Source organism: Balaenoptera acutorostrata, chromosome 18 (genome assembly GCF_949987535.1).
Source record: "Balaenoptera acutorostrata chromosome 18, mBalAcu1.1, whole genome shotgun sequence".
NCBI lineage: Eukaryota > Metazoa > Chordata > Mammalia > Artiodactyla > Balaenopteridae > Balaenoptera > Balaenoptera acutorostrata.
Window position 1 is genome coordinate 62,611,164 of NC_080081.1, and position 24,382 is coordinate 62,635,545.

Genomic DNA, 24,382 nt, shown 5'->3' on the forward strand with positions numbered 1-24,382 from the left:
AATAATCTTTTTCTCCCTTCATGTTTTACACTTTGATCAAAGTTCTCCAGTTGATCCATGGGTATTCTCTTGATAATTTTAGGATATGAAAATCACTTTTGATTTCATGATTATATTGATAATTCTTAATCTCAAACCGAAGGAAGATCAGCAAACAAGTTATGAATAAAAAATCCATAGTTTAATTTCTGTGACTTGGATGTATAAAGACACAGGATACTGATAGGGTATTTCATATCTTCCCAGAGTCATCTGTTTCCTTTTACATTTTTGTGTGGCTAGAAAATTTTAAATTACATAGTGGGTTGCATTGTATTTCAATTGGACAGTACTGGTCTAAAGCAGCTAAACTAATACTGGAACAAACCTTATAAAGTTTTGCTTCTAGGTTTGTGCTATGTTTCACTTTAATTATGCTATTCCTATTGCTGATACACTTAGCAAAAGCATAGCAGCTCTTGGATGGGTCTGTTCATTCAATATTCATTTAACACCACCAAATGTATGGCACTGAGTTAGGTATTAGGGATGTAAGTAATAATGATAAAAATTAATACATGGTATTATCCTAAAAACTTTAAATCTTGTCAAATTCCTACAGCAATCCTATGAAGCAGGTATTATTAATATCTTCATTTTTTGGTAAGTGCAGTTAACTTGTCTGGGATCATACAATTAGTAAGAGGTAGAGCAGGATCCTGAAGCAAAGCAAGTGGACACTAAAGTCTATACTGTATTCTGAACCACTGTGTTTGACAGATAAGGTTCCTGCCTCCCAGGGAGCTTAAGAATCAGTCAGGAAGATATAAAGACACACCATAATAATACAATGTGGAAAACGTGTGAGAGAGAAGGAGAGAAGGAGAAAGGGAGGGAGGAAGGGAAGGAGGGAGAGGGGGAGAGAAAGAGACAGAGACAGAGAGAGAGAGAGAGAGAGAGAGTGTGTGTGTGTGTGTGTGTGTGTGTGTGTTTGGGGGTGGGGGGATTACAGAAAGCTTCCTAGAAGAGTCACATTATGAAACCGAGCAGGACCCTGAGAGGCCTTCCCAGGAACATACCCTCCTGAGTCCCCCACTTCTTGTTTGTAGAAAAGCTTTAGCCTCCTAGGTCTTCCCCAAGTTTCAAAGAGCAAATTTAATCAGAGAAGTGAGAAAATGCAGAAACAAAGGAAAACAGCCAAGCAAGACAAAATAATAATAGTTTAGCCATAAAACAAAGTCAAGGATCTTTAGTTCCTCCTCAAGGTCTATAGATAATATCCTGAGCCATATCCTTGAGTTGTTTTGCAGATACTAAAACCCTCACCAGGTGGAAGAAGTTAACTGCATACTGCCCACAGGCATGTAGACCTCATACTGGTTGGAACCAAAAGGTTGATGATGTTAACCCCTGAAATACCACCCTGTCACCTTACCACCAACCAGTCAGAAGACTGTCCATGAGCCGATGAGGCACCCCACAACCCTCACCCCTTCCTTGAAAACCATTTGGGATTGGGGTCTTTTGAGCATTAGCCGCCCCACATTCCTTGCTCAGCCTTGCAATAAATGTTGAATTTTCCTTCATCACAACCCGGTGTCAGTAGACTGGCTTTGCTGCATGTTGGGTGAGTTTGGTTCTGTAACAATTACAGCTAATTATCAAAAGGTTGAGATGGATTCACCCTTAGAGAAGAGAGTTGGAAGACAGATATGTATTTTGGTATTTCTACTAGTAAGTAAAACTAGTTATCAAACCAAGTAAAATGATTTATACTAGTAAGGGTGGGGTGCTCTTCCATTTGGAGTTTGCTACTGCCTCTTAAGGGCAACATGGATGCTCTTAAGTCAAGATCAAAGTGAGCAGGTACTAGTTGTTTCCTGGAGCTCCAGAGCACAACAGGAAGAGATGTGAAAAACGAGAAAGCCCTTATCTCCTGCCATCCTCTATTTTCCATAGTTTCTTGATGACCTGGTTTCTAGGTAATAAACCAATCGGGTGTATGGTTGGTTTCAACTGTGTATCATAAATAGGAGTAAGTGCTAACAGATCTAAGGAGAGAGAGAGAGGAAGAGAGAATGAGGTAAAGACTTAAAAATGACTTCTACTTACAGTGTCATAATTTTGTTCTAAGAAGTCTGCTACCAACACTTTATGTCTGGTCAGTAAATCCTAGAAAAAGAACAGTCAAGTGAAACAAAATTATTATAGGTAACAAATTTTATAAATCTATCTTTTTCTTCTAAGATTTTCTAAGTCCATTAATTTGAAACATAAAAGTTTCAGAATATTTTCATTTACATCACAAAATTACTTCCATTCTTAGTTTAAGATGTGAAATACAATTTGTTTCATGCTAAAAACAGCAGAGTGCTTTAAATTCATACCATAGAAATAATTCAACTAGTGAAACAAATGTCACCTAACAGACAAGTGTACAGTATATTTCTTCAAGCCATAACTCTACATTGTGAAAATGATATAATAAATATTCAAATAAAGTTTATGACGACCTTTTAAAAATGTCATTAATAACCATTTATTAAAAAAAGAACTCTGAATGGACTAAAACCATATCTCACAAGTTAAGAGATTTTCAACGATTAACCTTTAATTTTTCTTAACCACTTTTGAAACGTAAGTGCCTAGGATGCTGGGAAGCACAAGAATGACATTTAACAGAGCCATCTCAGCATCATCCCACTCTTGGGTTAATGGGCTGGGAAGTGTTGTTCAGTTACTAAGTAGCACAATGCACCCTTTCAAAGTTGAAGACAAGTAGCCTGATCTAACTACAGACATAACTCTCGGAAAATTGAACAAAAGCATAAAGGAATGTTTGACTGAAAATTCATAACTAAGTTATATCCTTAATTCACCTTAATGTTGAAAGAAAACAAGCCTCAGCTAATCCGTTTAACATGATTAAGGGCTAAATACCCTGTCTAGGTACTATGCAGAATTTAATTAAAAACGTAACAAGAATTTTCAAGTTTTCCAAAATAAATTCTTATACTTTAATACATATTTAATTAAAGCTTCTTAAAAGCATATACAAGATACACAACATAACCTCACAGAGAAAAAGAAGGCAGCAGCAATGGTAAAACTCACTTATTTCTATTTCAAAAAAAAAGTTAAATATTTAAAGCACTTTGCACTACAATTTTCTTTTTTTTTCAGCTTTATTTTTATTTTTTAAAATTTTTATTGGAGTATAATTGATTTACAATGTTGTGTTAGTCTCTGCTGTACAGCAAAGTGAATCAGTTATACATATACATATATCCACTCTTTTTTAGATTCTTTTCCCATATAGGTCATTACAGATTATTTGAATAGAGTTCCCTGTGCTATACAGTAGGTCCTCATTAGTTTGCACTACAATTTTCAAGTTCAAAAATGAGACTGGCTATTAATTTCATTTCATATTACCTTTCATCACAACTTGATTGACCATTGGGCCTATCAGTGGAGAAATGTACTTTTTTCCTCAGGAGAACATGTAGTACTGTTCTGGAATCGCAATTTTAAAATGGGAAAACCCTCTAAGGAATTCATTCCTGGTCCATCCCAGGTCAAAATTCAAACAAGTTCCTATGTCAGGGGACACCTCAGAGAGTAAGGTAGTTCCACAGCATACTTTGGGGTCCCTAATCTTTTTCTAAATGGATATTCGGGATGCCTAGTTTTCAGATACTCTCTTCCCCAATCTCCTGAGCAGTTATCAGTGATTTTCTAAGCTGACCCAGGTTAGAAAGTTCTCTCCATGGGCTGCAGCAGACACTGTGGATGGCTGCACCCATGGGGTTCTGCATCTATTATGACAGTCATCAGCTTCGGGTATGAGGACCATGATCTCCCATGGCCTCAGGTCCTGCACATACAGTGATGGTGGCAACGGAAAGAGTACTTTGCAGATGAGTGCTGCCTGGAAAGGTTTTCCATTCGCTATACATTAGTGTTACACCAAAGAAAGAGGAATAAGGAGGGGGTTCTGTTAGTAGCAGCTCCTTCAAATTCTAAGGGAAAAAAATAACTTTAAAATCCGATAATAGAAAATATAATATGGTAGGGTAGAATTCCTCCAGCACACGTGTATGATGGATACAGCCAATAAGTGATTCGTGCACATACACTCTTACACTTGAGTGTGTATACATTATATATACATAGATATACCCTCCAATTTATATACATAATAAATGTATGCACAAAACTGGAGGGATTATACCATATATATATATACACACATACAGACATATATAACATAATACATGTATATAAACATAATACATAGACAAATACAGATGTTGCATTATTATAGATCAAATAACTGAGTGGGAGAAAAATTGCTAGGATCCCACCCAAAAAGGAAAAAGCAGAAAATTGCCAAGAAAAATAAAGTTCAAATTTTAAAGAATTTAAAGTTTAAAAAAAGTATTTGAAATAGTGTACTCTTTCATCCCACCTCATAACAATTGTTTTGACAGGGCTAGGTTCTGCATAGTCTAAGTATCATGCTAAAAAAATGTTGATATTGATATTTTAGTGAATTCTTCACAGCTTGGGAGAACTCGGGGTGCAATGACAGAGACAGACATGCAATGGCAGGGACACAATACTACATCAGCCAGCAGCAGCTGCATTTACTGAGTTTTTACTAAGTGCTGGAGAGTGTGCCGAGCACCTAACATACGTTATTTCTAATCTTCACAACTCCGCAAAAACAGAGATTATTTTCCTCATCTCACAGATGAAGGACATATAGCAAGTCAGGTGCAGAGAGAGATGGATTTCATACCACTTCTTATCATGTCGATTCTTAGAGGGAGAGGTGAAAGAGATTGTGGTTGTAAGGAATCTTTTTTGGGAAAGGACAATTTGTAGACAATACCATGACAAAAACATAAGCCAACAATGTGAAAACATCAATGACTAACTGGGCAGTAGTCATCCTGCAGTTCAAAACAAAAAAGGTTAAGCCTAAGAAGTTAGAAACAAAAGCCCAAACCAACCAGCCAACCAAGTAAACAAATCCCCTTGAAACCAGCTACTTAAAAAAAGTGACTTATGGTCATTACATTATATTAACCACAGCAGTTTGGTAAAATATAGAAAATAGGCATTTTCAATATCAGTAGTATACTAGGAAACTTTTTAAGGTTATTTAGATTTTCAAGGACTTGACTTAAGTTCAACAGAAAATATGCTCATGTACAAATCACCATAGTTTATTTTTGTGATTCAATATTGTGCTGAAAATTAAACTGAGCTGAACATATGATGCAAGACACTATTATCAAGTATAGTTTATTCTATTAAATGTTGAAAAATCTATGGGGAAATTTTCAAAAATAAATGCTCAATTGAATTTGATCTTCCCCCTCCATTAGAGTTGTTCTATGTTTACAGTTATTTGTGAAGTCTTATTTATGGATTTTTAAAAAAGGAACTAACTTGTTTCCATGACAGCACAGAGTCATCAGATAGAAAAGGAAAAAAAATGGCACTACAGTAGCTACTAATAGAGAACATCTCCTCAGTTGTTTAGGCACAGATATTTGCTAGAAAGAAATGGAACCATCCTTTGTGTTAAATGTCCTTCTTCCTATTTGATGCACCAAGGCCCCTCCTACCATGTGTTCTAGATATACTCTTGGGGGCTTCATCTGTAGCCACTGTACAACTGTTGTTTTGCCGGGTGAGACTTGTCGCCTATGAAACAGAGAAGGCTCCTGGGGTTTCTCAACACCCTGAGCACAAGTCCATGTTTCTTGCCCTCGCTGCTCCTCTTCCCTCCACCCACTGCCAACTCTCCTTAGAGTCTGTCCCCTGTCCTTTCCTCCTCTTTTCCTTCCTTCCCTCACTCTTTGCTCTTCTCACTGGTTTTCTTCTTCCTTACTCTGTGTCCTTGTCTTCTTCATAAGCCCATATGAGCTTATGACAAGCATTTAGAGTTGCTTTTTCCACAATGTGACAGACAGGTCTAATTGCATTCTATTTACTGAATCCTCTTATGATCCACATCATACACAGTTGGCTATGCTCTGACCTAAGGAATACAATTTTCTGCTTTTAAAAGTTAAACTGCCTCTTAGAGGCCAAATGACTAAATGCTGAAATTAAATAACCCAGCTGATTCAGAAAAAATTACCTTAAAAGTAGCAAAGGCGTCTGAAGCAATATCAAATGTTGACAACTCCACATACTTAAAGAAATCTCTGAATTGATTAGAAAAGAGGATGATTTTGGCAAGCGGTTCATGTCGAACACATTCTCTCAGCATAATCCCACAACGTAAGGCGATCTGTGGGGTTTCATATCTAAAGCATAAACAAGAGAGGAACAGAGAACTATGTTGTTTTATTAACAAAATAATATTAATGGTATCAAAAGAACCATTTTAATACTGCTGTTAATGGAAGCATAGATACCATTTGTCACAGTTCATTCAAACACCATTCTTTCAATACCCACTAAATATCCACAATGCGCCTGGCACTATTCCAGATGCTGGGGATAGAAGAGTAAGCAGACAAGGTCACTGCCTTCCTAGCATTCACAGTTTAGTGCAAATGTTTCTGGTGGGGGAGGAGACAGACTATAAACAATGAAAAGATAATTTCATATACTTCAGTGCTGTGAAACTGAAGACAACAAAATAGGTACACTGTAGAGTGTACTTAATTTGCTTTAGTTTAGACTGAGTGGTCAGGGAAGAAGCAAAGCATTCAGTCAAAGGGAACTAACTGTGCAAAGGCTCCAAGGAAAGAACCAGCAGCTTTGTAAGCCAAGGTAAGGAGTTTCATTTTTAAGTGTGATAGGAAGCCTTTGGATAGCAATTAACACAGTCTATCATATGCTTTAAAAAAGATCACTCTGGGGCTTCCCTGGTGGCGCAGTGGTTAAGAATCCGCCTGCCAGTGCGGGGGACGCGGGTTCGAGCCTTGGTCCCGGAGGATCCCACATGCCGCGGAGCGGCTGGGCCCGTGAGCCACAATTGCTGAGCCTGCGTGTCTGGAGCCTGTGCTCCGCAACGGGAGAGGCCGCGATAGTGAGAGGCCCACGCACTGCGATGAAGAGTGGCCCCCACTTGCCACAACTGGAGAAAGCCCTCGCACAGGAACTAAGACCCAACACAGCCATAAATAAATAAATAAATAAATAAAAATTTAAAAAAAAAAAGAAAAAAAAGATCACTCTGGCTACCTGTGGAGAATCTTGTAAAACAGGGAAGAATGAGCTGGGGAGCTAGAGTGGAAGCAGGGAGACTAGCTAGTAGGAGGAACAGAAGCCCAGCTGGGGATGATGGGGGCTTGGACTGGGGTGGCAGTAGTAGAATAGAGGACTGTGGGCAGGGCATGTATATTATTCAGGGGAAGAGTCAACAAAGCTTGTAGATGTTGTAGTTGGGGTAGGGTGAGGAATAAATTTGGGTGAGGGAAATTGAGGATTCAAGAATAATAAAATAATATTTACATGGAATTCAGAATCAAGAATAAAATCTCTTTCCCACAATTTAGGAAATAGGCTACTTTGCAACATCAAATTTATAAATACAGTAGGGAAAATAGCAAAGAAAGGTATTTGAGAGAATTCATTAAACCAGTGTGGTATTTATTCATTTTTTCCCCATTTTTATGTGGAATAATATTCACAAATATCATCTGAATATTCCCTGAAAAACTCATATTAACATTAAATGCTAATATATTCAGATAGGCACTATTCTTTGCAGAATATTAAAAAATGCCAATTTATAGTGTTAGCAATTTCTCTTATCATAAGAATTTGAAAATCAGCCTATTGGCATGCATGGAAGAGTTATAAGGTGGGTTTTATTAAAGATGTTATAAAGATGGGTATGTTTTCTGAAATGTGAAGGAGAAAAACACTATCATTTATTAACAGAGTACTTAGGAGAATATAAAATGAAGACTGTTGACCTAGAGAAAGAACCTAAGGGGCAGACAATTAAAATCCAGACTTATTAGTAAGATATTTATGGACTTTCATAATTTTGCTTTAAACTTAACTTTTCAATTTCATCTCTCATCACATCCCTTAATTCCTTGGGGTACGCCATTCTCTCAACCTAGAATGCCCTTCTCCTTAAGTTTCCACCTCTAAGATTCTCTCTCATCTTTCAAGACTTAGTTCAAATGCCACCTCCTCCTTGAAGTGTTTCCAATCACCTACCATTCAGAATCACTCTCCCTTCATACTTCATATCTTCCTTCATACTCCTACAACAGCTTGTCTGTAATTCTACTTTAGCACTTTTCTCATTCTGCACTATAGTACATTGCAATTAATTGTTATAAATCTGTTTTCTTTACCTCATTACAAACAACTTAATTGCTAAGGATATGTTTTACTTATCCTGTTACCTTCTCCTCTCCTCCATATGGTGCCTACGTCTTATTTACTGTTACCTTCCCCCATCCCTACCCCAGTCTCCGAAGAGTGCCTAGGATAATGCTTTTCACAAAGGCATATAATGAATTTAATAAACTTCAAGCTCTGACTAAAATTCTTAATACTAGAGGACTCTAATGAGACACAAACTTTGGCTTAGAGAAAAAGCTGTATGATCTCTAGCCAATGTTTTCTCATTTCTTAATTCAATTGTCAAACTGAAACTATCTATAAAAAAAGTTTCTACTCCAACTTTTGTGTATAATTAGTTCTCTTTTTTCTTTCATTTGGTGAAGTTTATTGGAACCATCTGTGATGCACTGACTATTTATTCTTGAGAACCAAGAGAATATTTTAAAAGATGCTACTCTGGGTCAGAACACTTTTCATTCCATCCTAGTAGTTTGTGCCCAAGAGTGGAACTGTCATTTCTCTGAGATGACAACTTCTTAAAGTTAGGAATATATTGGGATATATAAGGAAAGTCCTAATTTTCCTCAGCACCTTTAAGGAATTTATAATTCACATACATCATTTCAACCTGACTACCCTCTAGGATATTGACTTTTGATAGTTTATTGCCTACTATATAAAGAAGTGCTCCATAAGTTAAGTCTACCTTAAGTTTCAAATCCCAAGAACATTAATATACTTAGGTTTGGTAAAGAATCAATCTTTGGGCTTCCCTGGTGGCACAGTGGTTGAGAATCTGCCTGCCAATGCAGGGGACATGGGTTCGAGCCCTGGTCTGGGAAGATCCCACATGCTGCGGAGCAACTGGGCCCGTGAGCCACAACTACTGAGACTGCGCATCTGGAGCCCGTGCTCCGCAACAAGAGAGGCCACGATAGTGAGAGGCCCGCGCACCGCGATGAAGAGTGCCCCCACTTGCCGCAACTAGAGAAAGCCCTTGCACAGAAACGAAGACCCAGCACAGCCAAAACTAAATAAATAAATAAATAAAAATTAAAAAAAAAAAGGAAGAAGAATCAATCTTTACCTCATCTATTTTATTCTACTTGTAGATAAGGGTCTCAAGGACAAAAGACCATGACAAATCACTATGTTCTCCACAACAACTAACTTAATGGCAGGTTGCTGATAAAGGTTAATCCAATGAATGTTGAATCACTATTTTATAGAACTGAAGCATATCTTCCTGCTGATTTGTAGTTTGGATCATATAGTCCGGACTATATAATTAACTGTGTCATTGTGGAGAATGCACACTACTTTATATGCATGCTTATTCAAATAATAACAGTGTGTAAGATCTGTTTCAAATTTAATAAAAGCCAAAGTGTAAGAGAAATGATCTCATCTAGCAGTGAGCTACAGTAAACATTACACAAAAAATGGTTAGAAGAAAGGCCTTGTGCAAGAATATCTCAATTTAAGGACACAGATTATATTATGTAAGGAGAAAAATGACTTTTGTTGTTACTGATGGAAGAAACAAGGTCAGCCAGCACTAGGAAAAGTTTTGTAAAATGCCATTCAGCAAACACTTGGCCTCCTCAATATAATCAAGAAGTTTTGCTTCTAATTTAGAAACATTTGCTTACTTTAAAAATAGTGAGCTAACTCTGTCCACTGAAAAGGTCTAGAAGCAATAACAATCCAATGTCAATGAGCATCCCTAGCATCCAGATTATAGTTCCTAAGAACCATTTCTAACTAAAAGGAGCAAGAGTCCTTGGTAGAAATGGCTAATTCCAGGTCTGTGTTAGAAAATGTACAAGATGGGCCAGAAAGCAAGGAAACTCTCACAAACTAATGGGAGTGATATCAAAAGGACATGGGTCAACTTGAAGAAGCCACAGACAGATAATCGAGCAACAAAAAAATTTTTTTAAAGTACAACTATATAAGATGTATGAAAAAACACTAAGTCCATTAGTTCATAATGATACTACAGGGATACAGGGGTGAGGAGGAGGAGGAGAGAAAAAGAGAGGAAGAAGGGGGAGAGGGAGAAAGACAGGGGGAAAGAGAGAGATAAATAAACGGACACCAATGGAAGTTCCTAGGTTAACAATTTATTACTTTCTAAACTGATAATTGAAGGAAAAGAATTAGGCATTTATTCTTCCTCTCCAGTATGGATTGTACTTCAGACTAATTAAATTGTGGTGGAAGAGGGAAAATTATTCTCTATAAAACTAGTCCAGTCAATAAATACACAAGGAATAATAAAGTTAGAAAATCACCTTTTTGTAACCCCTAACAAAATGACTGAATCAGGCAATGTTCATCAATGGATGATAAAACAATTAAGTGTAGTTGATGGGGAACTTTATAGTGGATTAGGCTGCCACCATCTGAACTCATTGCTCAGTCTTAGCATTACTAAATGTATGTCTCCTGATGCGATGAAACACAAACTACACAGCACCACTTACAAAATATGACTGCCATAATAAAACTGAATCTGAATCTAATCAAGCCTTTAAATATAACCTGCAATGAAGCAATCTGACAAACCTAGAATAAAGGAAATTATGTAGGATAACTGATTCAGTTTTTCAACAAGTCAATGGCATAAACATGGGAGAAGGTGCTGTTTTAAATGAAAAGGGACTTAAAAAAGACTTAAGTGACATTATAAGCAAATACAATAAGTGGACCTTATTAGAATTCTTGTTTGAACAAACCAACTAAAATTTGGGGGGGGCAATCAAGGAAATTTGAGTATGGACTGGGTATTAGTTATTAATGAATTATTATTAATTTTAAAGTGCAAAATTACATTGTAGTTATGTAAAAATTATCTTATTTTTGAGATGCGTATTGATGTGTTTAGGGTTGATACGATGATATTACATGAGATTTGAGATTTGCTTTAAAATACTCCAGTCAAAGAAAAAAAAAAAAAGAAAAAACAAGGGAAGGGGTGTTGGGAAGACAGATGAAATAAACACAGCAAAATACTGACGGTTGTTAAGGCTAGGAGATGGGTACTGTCTTTGTACTGTCTTGTTTTGTATATGGTTGAAAATTTTTGCAATAAAATTTTTAAAAATAAGATTATTAGGAGAAATTTATTATTTTAATATTGGACTTCTGGAAAATCTTCCACTGGCAATGGTTCTTTATGGATCACTGAGAGCAGTTTAGTGACCTCACTCTCAAGTTCTCTCAGTACCCTGAAATGTCATTTGCATGGGCCAGGAGAAAAGTTCATTTGAAGTGAGAAAGTCCTTTTTAATAATCTTTTCATAAAATTTGGGTTCCAAATCCTTTTACCATGTTTTGTATCCCATATCCAAATGATTCTCCTTGATGGACAAGGATCAATTTCTTTCTGTCTTACATTCTTTATGGTTAGACTTAGGTCCAGTATAGCATGTTACTATCATATCCCTAAATGACATCATTTTTTTATGATTTCTTTCTTTTTTTCTTTTTCTTTTTTTATTATTATTTTTATTGGAGTATAGTTGATTTACAATGTTGTTAGTTTCTGTGGTACAGCAAAGTGAATCAGTTATACATACACATATAACCACTCCTTTTTAGATTCTTTTCCCACATAGGTCATTACAGAGTATTGAGTAAAGTTCCCTGTGCTGCACAGTAGTTTCTTATTAGTTATCATTTTATATATAGTAGTGGCAAAGCACTTAGTTCTGTTGAGACATGTTCTTACTAACATGTTTAAAGAATTGAGATAATTTCAAAGAGCAATTCAACTAACAGAATAATGCGGACCTCCATCTTGAGCCATATTCATCATCTGACTCCACTGTCTAATCTTCTTTTTTTTTGCATTTCTTCTCTTTTTTTTATTTTTTAAATTTTTATTGGGGTATAGTTGCTTTACAATGTTGTGTTAGTTTCTACTGTCCAGCAAAGTGAATCAGCTATACATATACATATATCCCCTCTTTTTTGGATTTCCTTCCCATTTAGGTCACCAGAGAGCACTGAGTAGACTTCCCTGTGCTACACAGTAGGTTGTCATTAGTTATCTATTTTATACATAGTATCAATAGTGTATATATGTCAATCCCAATCTCCCAATTCATCCACACCCGCCTTGCCCCCTTGGTATCCATATGTTTGTTCTCTATGCCTGTGTCTCTATTTCTGCTTTGTAAATAAGATCATCTATACCAATCTTTTCAGATTCTACACATATGCGTTAATATACGATATTTGTTTTTCTCTTTCTGACTTACTTCACTCTGTATGACAGACTCTAGGTCCATCCACGTCCCTACAAATGACCCAATTTTGTTCCTTTTTATGGCTGAGTAATATTCCATTGTATATATGTACCACAACTTCTTTATCCATTCCTCTGTGGATGGACATTTAGGTTGTTTCCATGTCCTGGCTATTGTAAATAGTGCTGCAATGAACACTGGGGTGCATGTGTCTTTTAAATTATGGTTTTCTCTGGGTATATACCCAGTAGTGGAATTGCTGGGTCACATGGTAGTTCTATTTTTAATTTTTTAAGGAACCTCCATACTATTCTCCACAGTGGCTATTATCGATTTACATTCCCACGAACAGTGCAAGAGGGTTCCCTTTTCTCCACACCCTCTCCAGCATTTATTGTTTGTAGATTTTTTGATGATGCCATTCTGACTAGTGTGAGGTGATACCTCATTGTAGTTTTGATTTGCATTTCTCTAATAATTAGTGATGTTGAGCATCTTTTCATGTGTTTGTTGGCCATCTGTATGTCTTCTTTGGAGAAATGTCTATTTAGCTCTTCTGCCCATTTTTTGACTGGGTTGTTTGTTTTTTTGGTATTGAACTGCATGAGCTGTTTGTATATTTTGGAGATTAATCCTTTGTCAGTTGCTTTGTTTGCAAATATTTTCTCCCATTCTGAAGGTTGTCTTTTCGTCTTGTTTATGGTTTCCTTTGCTGTGCAAAAGCTTTTAAGTTTAATTAGGTCCCATTTGTTTACCTAAATGACATCACTGTTTGATGTCTGAATGCACCAATCAAATTATGTCCCCAGTTTTCAAGCAACTTTACAAGAGATAATTGAGTAAAAATGCTGATCTTTAACAAAGGGTTAAACCTCTAGCATTTCAAGCTAACCTAGAAGATGGTAATGGGTAAAGCTGATTCAGGTGCAATGGTTCCGTTCAGGGCTTCCTGTCTCCTCTGTCCTCAGGGTCTTCTACAATTACCTCTCCCTTCTTATCTGAAGGGCTTCAAATCTTATTAAGGACGTATTAATGGTTAAGAAGATGGGATTTAGAATCAGATCTGGATTGAAAAATTGGCTCTGTTACTTATTAGCTGTATTTATAACCTTGAGCAATAGCCTTACTCTAAGTTTCAATTTCCTCATCTGTAAAATGGTAAGGATAATACCTAGTCCTCATAGTATTGTTAGAAGGATTAAATGAAATAACATAAGACTTTGAATGTAATACTTGGCACACAGCAAACACTCAATAAATGGTATCTATAAAACAGGATGTGAAGCAATGAGTTTAAAGTTTGGGTTAAAAAATAAAAGAAGAATCATTATAATATAGAATAAAAACCAGAGGAGTCATCACCAAATTGTTGATAACGGTTTCTTTGGGAAGGATTATGGTATGCACTTCCTTTCTATATTATAGATTTCTAAACTGTTTGAATTTTTAAAATTTATTTTTATTGAAGTATAGTTGAATTACAATATTGTGTCAAAATGTCTGAATTTTTAAATAATAAACATGTATTACTTTGAATCAGAAAAAATAAAATGTTTAAAAAATATCTACTCTTATACAACATTGTAAAGCAATTATACTCCAATAAAGATATAAAAAAGAAAAGAAAAATAAATAAATAAAAATATCTACTCCTCTTCATCCCCAATATCACCATTAAAGTTCTGGCCCTAATTATCCCTTGCTTGGACTCTTCCAAGCTGGAATCTCAGACCCCCAATTCTCCAAGCCATTTTCTATACTGCCACCAGAACTCATCACATCTAGTCCCTGGATGGTTCCATGTTGCCTTTAGAATAACATTCAGACTCCTTGGTAGGACTGAAAGACTTACGAAAGACTCTTCATAACTTGGTCTTAGCCCTTCCAGCTTTATCCTCATCCTTACTTTCCATTCACACTAGGTTCCAGCTGCATCAGAATTCTTGTCATCCTCCAAACACATTGTGCAATTTGATGCCTCTGTGGCTTTGCATGGGAGGTACCTAATCCTTCTACTCTCTGTGTCTATTTGGAAATTTTCTACTTTAAGACCTGCTTCATTTTTGACATCTCAAGCAGAGGTGATGGCTTCTTCATCTGTGCTCCCATAGAATATACTGGTAAAGAAACAACAATGAGTTGTAATGAGTTATCTCTGCTCACTGTAGACTATAACTGCTTGAAGACTGGAAAGCTGGATATTGTTCTGAGAGCACAGATTCTGGAGTCAGACTACTAGGGTTTAAAGCATACTGGCTATGTGACTTTGGACAAGTTACTTAACCTCTCTGGGCTGCAGTATCCTCTTCTATAAAATGGGTATAATAAAAATAACAACAACAAAAACAACAATAACTACCCACAGGACTATTATATAAATATAAAGCAGGGCCTGACATATACTAAGTACCATGTTAACTACTACAATTACTATACTTACTATTATTAGTGCTATTATTACTATTATTATTGTAGACCCCTAATAGATGAATTAATAAGCAGTTTTAGCCTTACAAACTAAACTAATTATTAACTTTTCAGAAGATATGGAAAGACGCTTTATAAAACTTTCCTGATGAATCAGATTTGAGGGAGTTATGCTTAAAATAAACAATTCCTATTTTTCTATTGTGACTGCTATTCAGTGACAGCAGCTACACTAAGGAGATCCTCCAAACAAATAATTCCCACTCCAGGAATGAAGTCCGTGGAGTTGCGTGTATCCTTCACATAACGACCCCACGATGGAAGATACTGTTTTAGACCATCCACACAACTTCTCTTCCACATCAGCTGATGGGCTCTCCAATATATTTTTAGGACAACACATTTTAGCATTCTCAAGGGATCATTTATTTACAAACTAACTTTAAATGATTATTAATTTATCTTCACTTCCTGAAACACAAATCTGATATTCTTCTTCCAAAACTCTCCAGTGACTCCCCATTTCCTACAGGATAATGTCAAATGTTTTAGCTTAACATTTTAGAATCTCCAGAAGGGGGTACAAATTGATCATTCCAGCCTTATCCACCAATGACCAGCTGGGCAGATCATAACCCATCACATTTTGTAGATCTTATCTGAGCTAGAAACAAACACTTCCCTTTATAATATTATTCTGACACTTGGGTATGGTCTTAATTGTATTTGTTTAAAATTGCACATATATCTCAATGTGAACTGCAGCTCTTAAGAGGGATAGGGATAATAATTTTTTAGACTAGTAGTTACTGAGTACTGAGTACCATGTGCTTGGTACTATGCTCTGCAAGAACTACCTCACTAAAGACTCAAAATGACATACTGAAGTAGGTATTATTATTGTCTTCATATTACAATGAGGAAATCAAGACTTAAGGAATTTAGGTACCTTGCCCAAGGTCTTAGCAAGTAAATAGCAGAACCCTGACTGAACGCACAGGTCGGTCTGACAATGTATAGTCAAAGGCATATAATGCAACATTATTTTAGTGCAAAGGTAATATTACAAATTTTACTCTTATTTTATAGATAAGAAAACTGAGGCTTGGAAAAGTGCAGTGACTTGCCCAAAGTCGCAGAGCTAAGAAGTGTAAGAGGCAAGAAACAGGAATAATCAGAGAGCAAAAAAAGAGCTCTTATAAATTAAAAATAGGGTTGCTGAAAGGAAAATTCAGTAGTTTATCTTCAATGGAAGATACAATGAAGAACATCTCCTGGGTAAGCTGGGACGAAGTGAGAGAGTGGCATGGACATGTATACACTACCAAATGTAAAATAGATAGCTAGTGGGAAGCAGCCACATAGTACAGGGAGATCAACTCGGTGCTTCGTGACCACCTAGAGGGGTGGGATAGGGAGGGTGGGAGGGAGACGCAAGAGGGAGGAGATATGGGGATATGTATATGTATAGCTGATTCACTTTGTTATAAAGCAGAAACTAACACACCACTGTAAAGCAATTATACTCCAATAAAGATGTTAAAAAAAAAAAGAACATCTTCTGACAAGTAAAACAAAAAGACAAAGAAACAGAAAATAGAAGAGATATGAAATCAATCCCAGAGATTTAACTTTGACTAATAGGAGAGCGAGAAAGTGAGAACAGAGAATATAGAAGGGAATAAATTTTCAAAGAAACAGTATGTGGCAGAGAATGTTAACTGTCCACAGAAATCCTTGCTCCTCTTCTTCCTGGGCACTAACTACATTTCTCAGGTTTCCTTAAGAATTAAGAGGTCAAGTGACTAAGTGCTCTCAAATGGAATGTGAGTGAGAGTAATGCAAGCCATTTCCAGGCCTGGCTCATAAATTCTCCCAAGTATTTTTGCCTTCTTGTGGGCTGAAATGGCAATCAACAAAGTGATCTTAGGAAGCACATGTTGAAGGAACCCCTGCTGACCTAGAACATCTGTTCTTCTCTATTATGTGAGAAATAAATTTATCTTGCAGTTGGCCACTCTATTTTGGGGTCCATTTGTTATAAAGCTTAAGGTTTGTTATAAGTTTAGCCTACCCTAACTAATACATGATACAAGTATATTTCCCTTTCCAGAACTGAAAGACTGAATTCTCCAGTAAAAACAATATTTCGTACTAAAAAACAAAGTAATTATAGTACACTACTTTGTTCAACAATGAATAATAATTACATAGCTATAATAATATAAATGTGACTAATAAAATAAAAAATTGTGATAAAGTATATTGGGAGGGTTAAGAGAAGGAAAATGGAGTAACAGTGGTGGTGGAAATACTAAATTGTCATCTAGTCTATGAGAAAGTTAAAAGATATTTTTTAAAATTGGTAAATCAAAAGTTAGTAAAAGCCCATTATTGATAATATAGAGGTAAATACCAGTTGAACAAATAAAAAAGATGAAAGTGGTTGTCTTTGGGCAATGGGACTGAGGAATAGAGAAGGAAGAGGCAAAGAGCTGATGTTTGTTGATATTTCTGATTTTTAAACTATGTGGTATGTATTATTTTGATACGATAAAATGTTTTAAAATGTACAAGAAAGGATTTGGGAATTGAACACAGACGAGATGGACTAGGTATGGAAGAGCATGCTAGGTTCAAGATGGTAAAGTAGAAAGATAGAGAAGGGGAGACAAAAGATAGTCTGCTATCCCCAAGCCTTTCTACATCCATATTTCTGGTTTTAGGAGTTGGAGTAGCCTCAAAATGCCCAAGAAACATTTGTAAATGAGTATACGTAAAAAGTAATAATCAGGAATTCTATTATCTGACCAGACTTTAGTTTTTTGGCTGCCCTGTGGTCCCATATACATACAGTGATATTTATTCTATCCTCACGTGGAAGCATGTCACCGTAGTAGATGCTAGCCATTGAAAGGATATCGTGTGTGTGTGTGTGTGTGTGTGTGTGTGTGTGTATATTTGTGTAATGAGGGGATTCAGTCTTATGCAAAGAGGCTAAGTGGGCAGCTAGAAAAAGGGCAGATTAGAAAGCACAAGCAATAATGTAATAGGAAGAGATAACAGGAAAGTGGAGGAAAGAGAGGCAGTAAATGGAAGGGAATTTATTTAGAAAGGATTTTGCTGCAGCCTGAGTAATCCCAGAGACATAGATTTGGAGGGCTAACTTCAAGCATGGCAAATATGAATCCAAAAGGGATCGTTTTCTCAAATGAGCCTAATGCTATATATTACTTTTAACAACTTTTCTAAACTCAAACCTACTTTAAAGGAAAGCACGCACCTACCCTTTGAGGAGCATAAATAGGATATGAGGATGAGCACTAATGTACTCCACAGTAGGACTCCGAGTGCCTATCTGTCGTCTCAGGATGTTGTTAAATATCTGGGTCACATCTTTTTTTCCCTGTTAAAGAAACAACCAACCATTAAGTTGTATACTTTAAATGGGTGAATTGCATGGCATGTGAATTATTTCCAAAGCTGTTTATACACACACACACACACAAACACACACTCATTCCATTTAATATGACATAGTATTTTCCCACCTGAGATTGTGAATTTTTTGACTTAATTTGTCTAATGATAGGTACAAAATATATAAACAACCAAAAAAATCAAGATCAAATAAAATCAATGCCCTACACATATAGTAAGCATTTCAAATTGTTAAATGCATGAAGTACAGTCAAAGCTTGTGTCTCAAGGCTTTCTGATTTCTCATTTTTATAGTAATAAAACCAAAGGTTAAGGACCAGTTTTTAATGAGGGCCAGGGAACAGAAAAGGATCTTTAGGGGATGGAAATTTTCAAAAACTTAGGACCATAAAATGGCTTATTGAGAAGCTGATCCTGGAGTGCTTATTTTGCTTATTTTTTTAAAAACGTAGCAAGAAATAATCATTAGAGATTAAATTATCACAGTAGGAAGTTTTCTGCTTTTTTTTTTTGACATCTTTATTGGAGTATAATTGCTTTTCAATGTTGTGTTAGTTTCTGCTGTATAACAAGGTGAATCAGCTATACGTATACATATACCCCCATATCCCCTCCCTCTTGCGTCTCCCTCCCACCCTCCCTAGGAAGTTTTCTGCTTCTTTGAGCTGCTTTCTAATTCAAACAGTTGACTTTGCATCCACCCTATTTCCACAAGGCACACCTGCCTTTAAAATGAATGCATCAACTCTTTTTTTTTTTTTTTTTAAAGGATTTTCTTATTTATTTATTTATTTATTTATTTATTTTTGGCTGTGTTGGGTCTTCGGTTCGTGCGAGGGCTTTCTCCAGTTGCGGCAAGCGGGGGCCACTCTTCATCGCGGTGCGGGGACCGCTCTTCATCGCGGTGCGCGGGCCTTTCTCTATCGCGGCCCCTCCCGTCGCGGGGCACAGGCTCCAGACGCGCAGGCTCAGCAATTGTGGCTCACGGGCCCAGCTGCTCCGTGGCATGTGGGATCTTCCCAGACCAGGGCTCGAACCCGTGTCCCCTGCATTAGCAGGCAGATTCTCAACCACTGCGCCACCAGGGAAGCCCTGCATCAACTCTTACATGCAATACATTTTCATCCTTTGATCTCTTATCACATTGTGTTTCAAAACATCAAAGAGTCTAAAGCTGTGTCTTGAATAGTGGCCAAACATCAAAAAACACAGCTCTGAGTTTGATCCTGAGCCCACAAATCAGAAACCTTGCAATCTCAGCCATAACTCTTTTTTTTTTAACCTCATAAGAATATGCTGAAGTATTTTTTTTCTGTCAGCAATTTTAAGGCTTAAAGGATTAGACAAAAATTTATGGCTATAAAGTAATGAGATTTTCTTTCAAACAATTTTAACCCAAAGGTCTGTCTTCTAACTAGCCATTATTCACATAACAGCAGGATCCTCCAGTACTTTCCTCACCCCAATGGACCACTTTCCTCCTGATTCCTGATGAAGAAAATGGGTTTGCCACACAGATTCCTGAGTCAGTCTCTGCTACCCAATCTAAACCAATGCCTTGGGCCACCATCACTGTTGTCAGCTCTGGAGTTCAAATCCCTGCTCCTAGCTCCTCTCAGCCCTTGTTCATTGTCTTGCCTTCTACAACTAGTTATTTTCTCAACTAGTTATTTTATATACTGTTTATCCAAGTATAGAAAACCGCCTCTTCTCCTTCATTTGACATATACTATCAGTACATAGTTCTTTTATCAAGGGTTTAAGGGTAACAAAGGGTAATTATAGCACAGTGCAGAAACAACCTCAAATTGAATCCTACACATCATAATTAAAGATTATTAAAGATTCCTCAGCATTCGTGATCGTCTTTTTCCTTAAGCCCCTTCCTCTGTCATGGCTCTGGAGCCTTCTCTCTCCCTTACTCCAAACCCTTCTCCTATCTCTCTTCTATTTCCTACTCCTATCAAATTTAGCCAAAGAGACGGCATTTCTCAAATTTCTGTTATTTTACTCTGCAAAGGGAATCTAAGCTCTTTTCTTTCAGTCTTTTTCCTTCCAAGCATTGCCTAGAGACCTCACCTTTCACAACTAACAAAAAAGCCCATGTAGGTGTCTTCTAAACAAAAGTTCTTTTTTTTTTTTTTTTCTGTAAGGAATGCTCCATCCTTTTAGGTTACCTGGCAAAAGCTGCAGCCCTTCCGTAAAGTAATAATTTTCCTTTCCTGTTATAAAAATATACCAAAGATTTTACAGTCAAATGACTGTTATACTATTCAAAGAAGCCCCAGGAGAGGCTATTCACTTACTGAAGTATTATCATTATTCTTGAATTATGCTCTACACATTTACTAATTCTTTAAGAAAAGTGGCTTACTGCTGTGCTTCAGGACATCTTCCTTTGTTCCAATTCCCTCACCTATGCTTCTATTTCTCATTCTCATACCTACATTGATTCATTCATCCAACCAATAGATATGGAACTAGGCGTGGGAAATGCAGTCCTAGTACTCAAGATACTCTCAATCCAGAAGGAGCTGTACCAGGGCTACCTGAGAACCAAGAGATGAGGAGGGTGGGGTTCTGTGTGATTAGACTGAGTTTTGAAGTTAGGGGGAGTTTTATCAAATGGTCACTAGTTTATATGGATACTTTAAGCTTGAGAAGGAAAGTTGCTGCCTGTGGGCTGATCATTCATGCTTCCAGTCCATAGAAATACACAGCACATTTCTGCAAACGGGCTCATAATGCTAGTAATGGTGCATCCTTCCTGAAAATACTATGAGTATATAGCTGGTGGAATGCTTAAAACTGAACCATTTTCAATTTTAACTGTTCTTCATTCATTCATTCAACCAAGAAGTATTTATAAGTGTTTATTTTCTATGGGTTTGATTGAGGAGGACAGCTTCACCTACTGAATATCACATTCATTTATATTCATTTATAACTATGTTCTAGGCATCAACTGAATGAACAAAGTCAAGAACCGTCTGGTCAATTATTCCTCAATAAAGCTGAAAAAAAGAACTGTCTGCAATTATCATGATACCTTCATAATGGTAGTGTTGAGTCATCAGTAAAAAATTATTACATCTAGTATATAATTTTGGAGGAGAGGCAAGTATACAATGCATGTTATAAAGAAAATGTAAAGTAATCCACAAAAGTAATCTACTTAACTTTCTTCATTTGAAGAGTTAATCTTTAGCTACATGGAAAATGCACATATTCAGAAAGATAATTTTTCCCCAAGGATTCCAGAGAATAAAAGTTTACTCTACTTGATAATGTATAAATCAATTTTTAGGCAATTGAATGTCTTAATCCCCAAATAATTTTTAAGTAAACTTCTCTATATTTATTTCCAGTATTCCATGTAAAATAAGGGAAATTTGCATAAGTGTTTTTTTTACTGTTCCTCTTTTGTTTTCTAAGCCAAAGCTGCACAAAGTTGTGAGGCACCCAAAGTTTTTCTCTGGCCTACTTCCATCTCCCCAATTCTTGGAGAGCACTTTGAACCTATGCTATTCTGTGGTCGCTCAAGGCTTCTCCAGGTCACTGGACCTGATGACATCTCATCCCTGACTCATTCTTCAAAACATAACCAATCTTGGTCATATTCCTTCCAGCATCCCATTGCAAATTAAGCTAATCTCATAAACTAACTCAAGCTAACATATTAATTAGTGATGATAATAGCTTAATACATTGCTGCTTTCAGGGAAATGTGCAAAACAAGGGGAGATTTATAGAAATATAATACTGTATTCCAAGAGCAGGGAGTTTCCCAGTTATGGTCACTCACCAACTAAATTTAAAACTAAAATAGTAAACAAAGAAACAAACATCAAAGGTTATAACAAAAATAAACCAGCTTACATTTAACTTAAGTTTGAGAAAGAGAGAAGATGAAAATATACTATCTGACATCTGTATATATTTGCACATGTATTTAGTGTTCTTCCATAACATGTATATGTATATATATTTTGCTTTGTTTAATATTTTAAAACAACGATATAAGTTCATATTATTCCTATTTTATAGATGAGAAAGTTTAGTCTCAAAGAGGTTATGATACTAACTATCAAATGGCAGAGCAGGGACTCTATAAACAATCCTAAATCCAAGTCAAGTGTTTTTCCACTATGCACAGCTCCTACAAATGTCCATAATACTTCATTTTAAACTAAATTTAAAAAACATGAAAGTATATAAACACAATGATAAAACTACACTTTAATTCCACAAATGCCAGGTTTAAAAAGGAAATGGGGAGTAAGATGGGGAGGGAGAGTGACAAGCCAGGCAAGAGGAAAAAGTAGGAAAGGAGATTATTGAGCAGAAAATGTCAAGGTTAGAGAAACAGATAAGAGAGGGAAGGAAAGAAAAAAACAGGTGTTTCTGAAAGGAAGGCTGAGTTGAAGTCTGGGCCCTGAGAGGCCCTCAGTCAGTGTAGTTTCTAGTCAACACACCTGACTTCACATCTCCAGAGCAGTCTTGCCCTGTATTCCTCCTCCTCTGCTCCAGTCGGCCAAAATCTTCCCCTATCTAAACCATCCAGAGAGCTGTGGGCTAGTATTTCCACAGATCCCCAGAGCCCTGACCTTATCTTGGTCTAATCACTGTAATGAGTTTCTTTTAACTTCCTTGGTGACAAAACTAAAAGCAATTTACTTCAGAAATCTCCATTCTCTTCTATCTTTGAGAATTAATGGAGATCCAAGCACTTACCTGAGAGTATCAAAAGCCTGATAGTAGTAACAAAACAACAAACAAATCAAAACCAAGACTTCCATCATTGAAATGTGCCTTACGTATATATATTTCATTGAAAAACCACTGTTCTAAGTTAGATGTACCATAGATAATAAAATGCTTACACATATTCACCACTTATGTTTCTAGGTGTTGTTTTATTATTTAGGTAATTAGGTATAATTGCTTTCAAAATGAGATAAATATCCTGTATTAGTAGCATTTAACAAACTTCTTAAATCATTGGTATAAATATTTCAATTAAAGAAACAGGTCTGGAGACAATAAGTTTGAATCTCAGCTTAGGCTCTTAGTAACTGAGTGACTTTGGGGAAATTATTTAATATCTTTGAACTTTAGGGTCTTCACTTGTAAAACAAGACTAATAGTACCAATCATATATAGGTTGCTTTAAGAATTAAATGAGATGAGTGCTTGGAAACTGTACAACATGCAGTAAGCACTCAACAAATGTTATCTATTATTATTATTGTTATTGACCAGTAACTTTCTTACTTAGCTGCATAAAACTTAATTCCAGTATACCTTTTGCTTTTTTAAAAAAACGATTAAGATGATTTTAGAACTTTCAGGGGAAAATAGGATTTTAAATAATATATAAACAGTAATAATAAAAAATTACAGTCAAATATTGGTATGTACATAAAAATTGAAAAGCAGAATTGTCATCCTTTTGCAGATAGTTTACCTCAAAGTCTATCAGCTGTAGGTCGGCTATCAGTGTCACCAGCAGCCCACTATTGTAGAGTTCTTGTGCTAGCTGAGCCACAGCTTCTGTTGGGGGTTCCTTGTCACTTGTTCCACACAGAATTTCTTTCATTGCTTGCAGTGATTTCGACACTTCTTCTGAAGCCTAGTGACCAAAAAGTATGCTAATAGTTGAGTAATAAAAAATTACAGGTTATAAACAAACAAACAAAAACCACTTATTGAGCCCTGCTTATTTGTGATTAAAGAACTCTGTACAGTTACAAACAAAAACCATTCAGTAAGCACTGCGTTTTTTATTTCAGAAAATGTTACTAAAGTTAATTTATAAAAGAGAGATCTTTAGTATTTCTACTTAGAATAATTGAAATGATATTCCTTTATTTAAAAAAATTTTTTTTAATTAAAAAAAATGTTTTTACTTTTTGGCTGCACTGTGCAGCACGTGGGATCTTAAT

General features: G+C 36.2%; 1 protein-coding gene across 6 annotated transcripts in view; it reads right to left on the bottom strand.

Moving 5' to 3' along the window:
- The window catches only part of CAB39L (calcium binding protein 39 like), a 98,993-nt gene that overhangs the window by 20,877 nt on the left and 53,734 nt on the right, over nucleotides 1-24,382 (bottom strand). For all 6 annotated transcript variants that reach the window (XR_009005898.1, XM_057532853.1, XM_057532855.1 and 3 more), the window contains 4 exons: nucleotides 23,905-24,069; nucleotides 18,284-18,402; nucleotides 6,137-6,305; nucleotides 2,092-2,151 (listed from right to left, as the gene is read on the bottom strand). Coding sequence is in view for 5 of the 6 variants with exons in the window: in XM_057532853.1 (XP_057388836.1) it covers nucleotides 2,092-2,151; nucleotides 6,137-6,305; nucleotides 18,284-18,402; nucleotides 23,905-24,069 (513 nt within the window). In the remaining variant the exon portion in view is untranslated. The remainder of the gene's footprint in view (nucleotides 1-2,091; nucleotides 2,152-6,136; nucleotides 6,306-18,283; nucleotides 18,403-23,904; nucleotides 24,070-24,382) is intronic.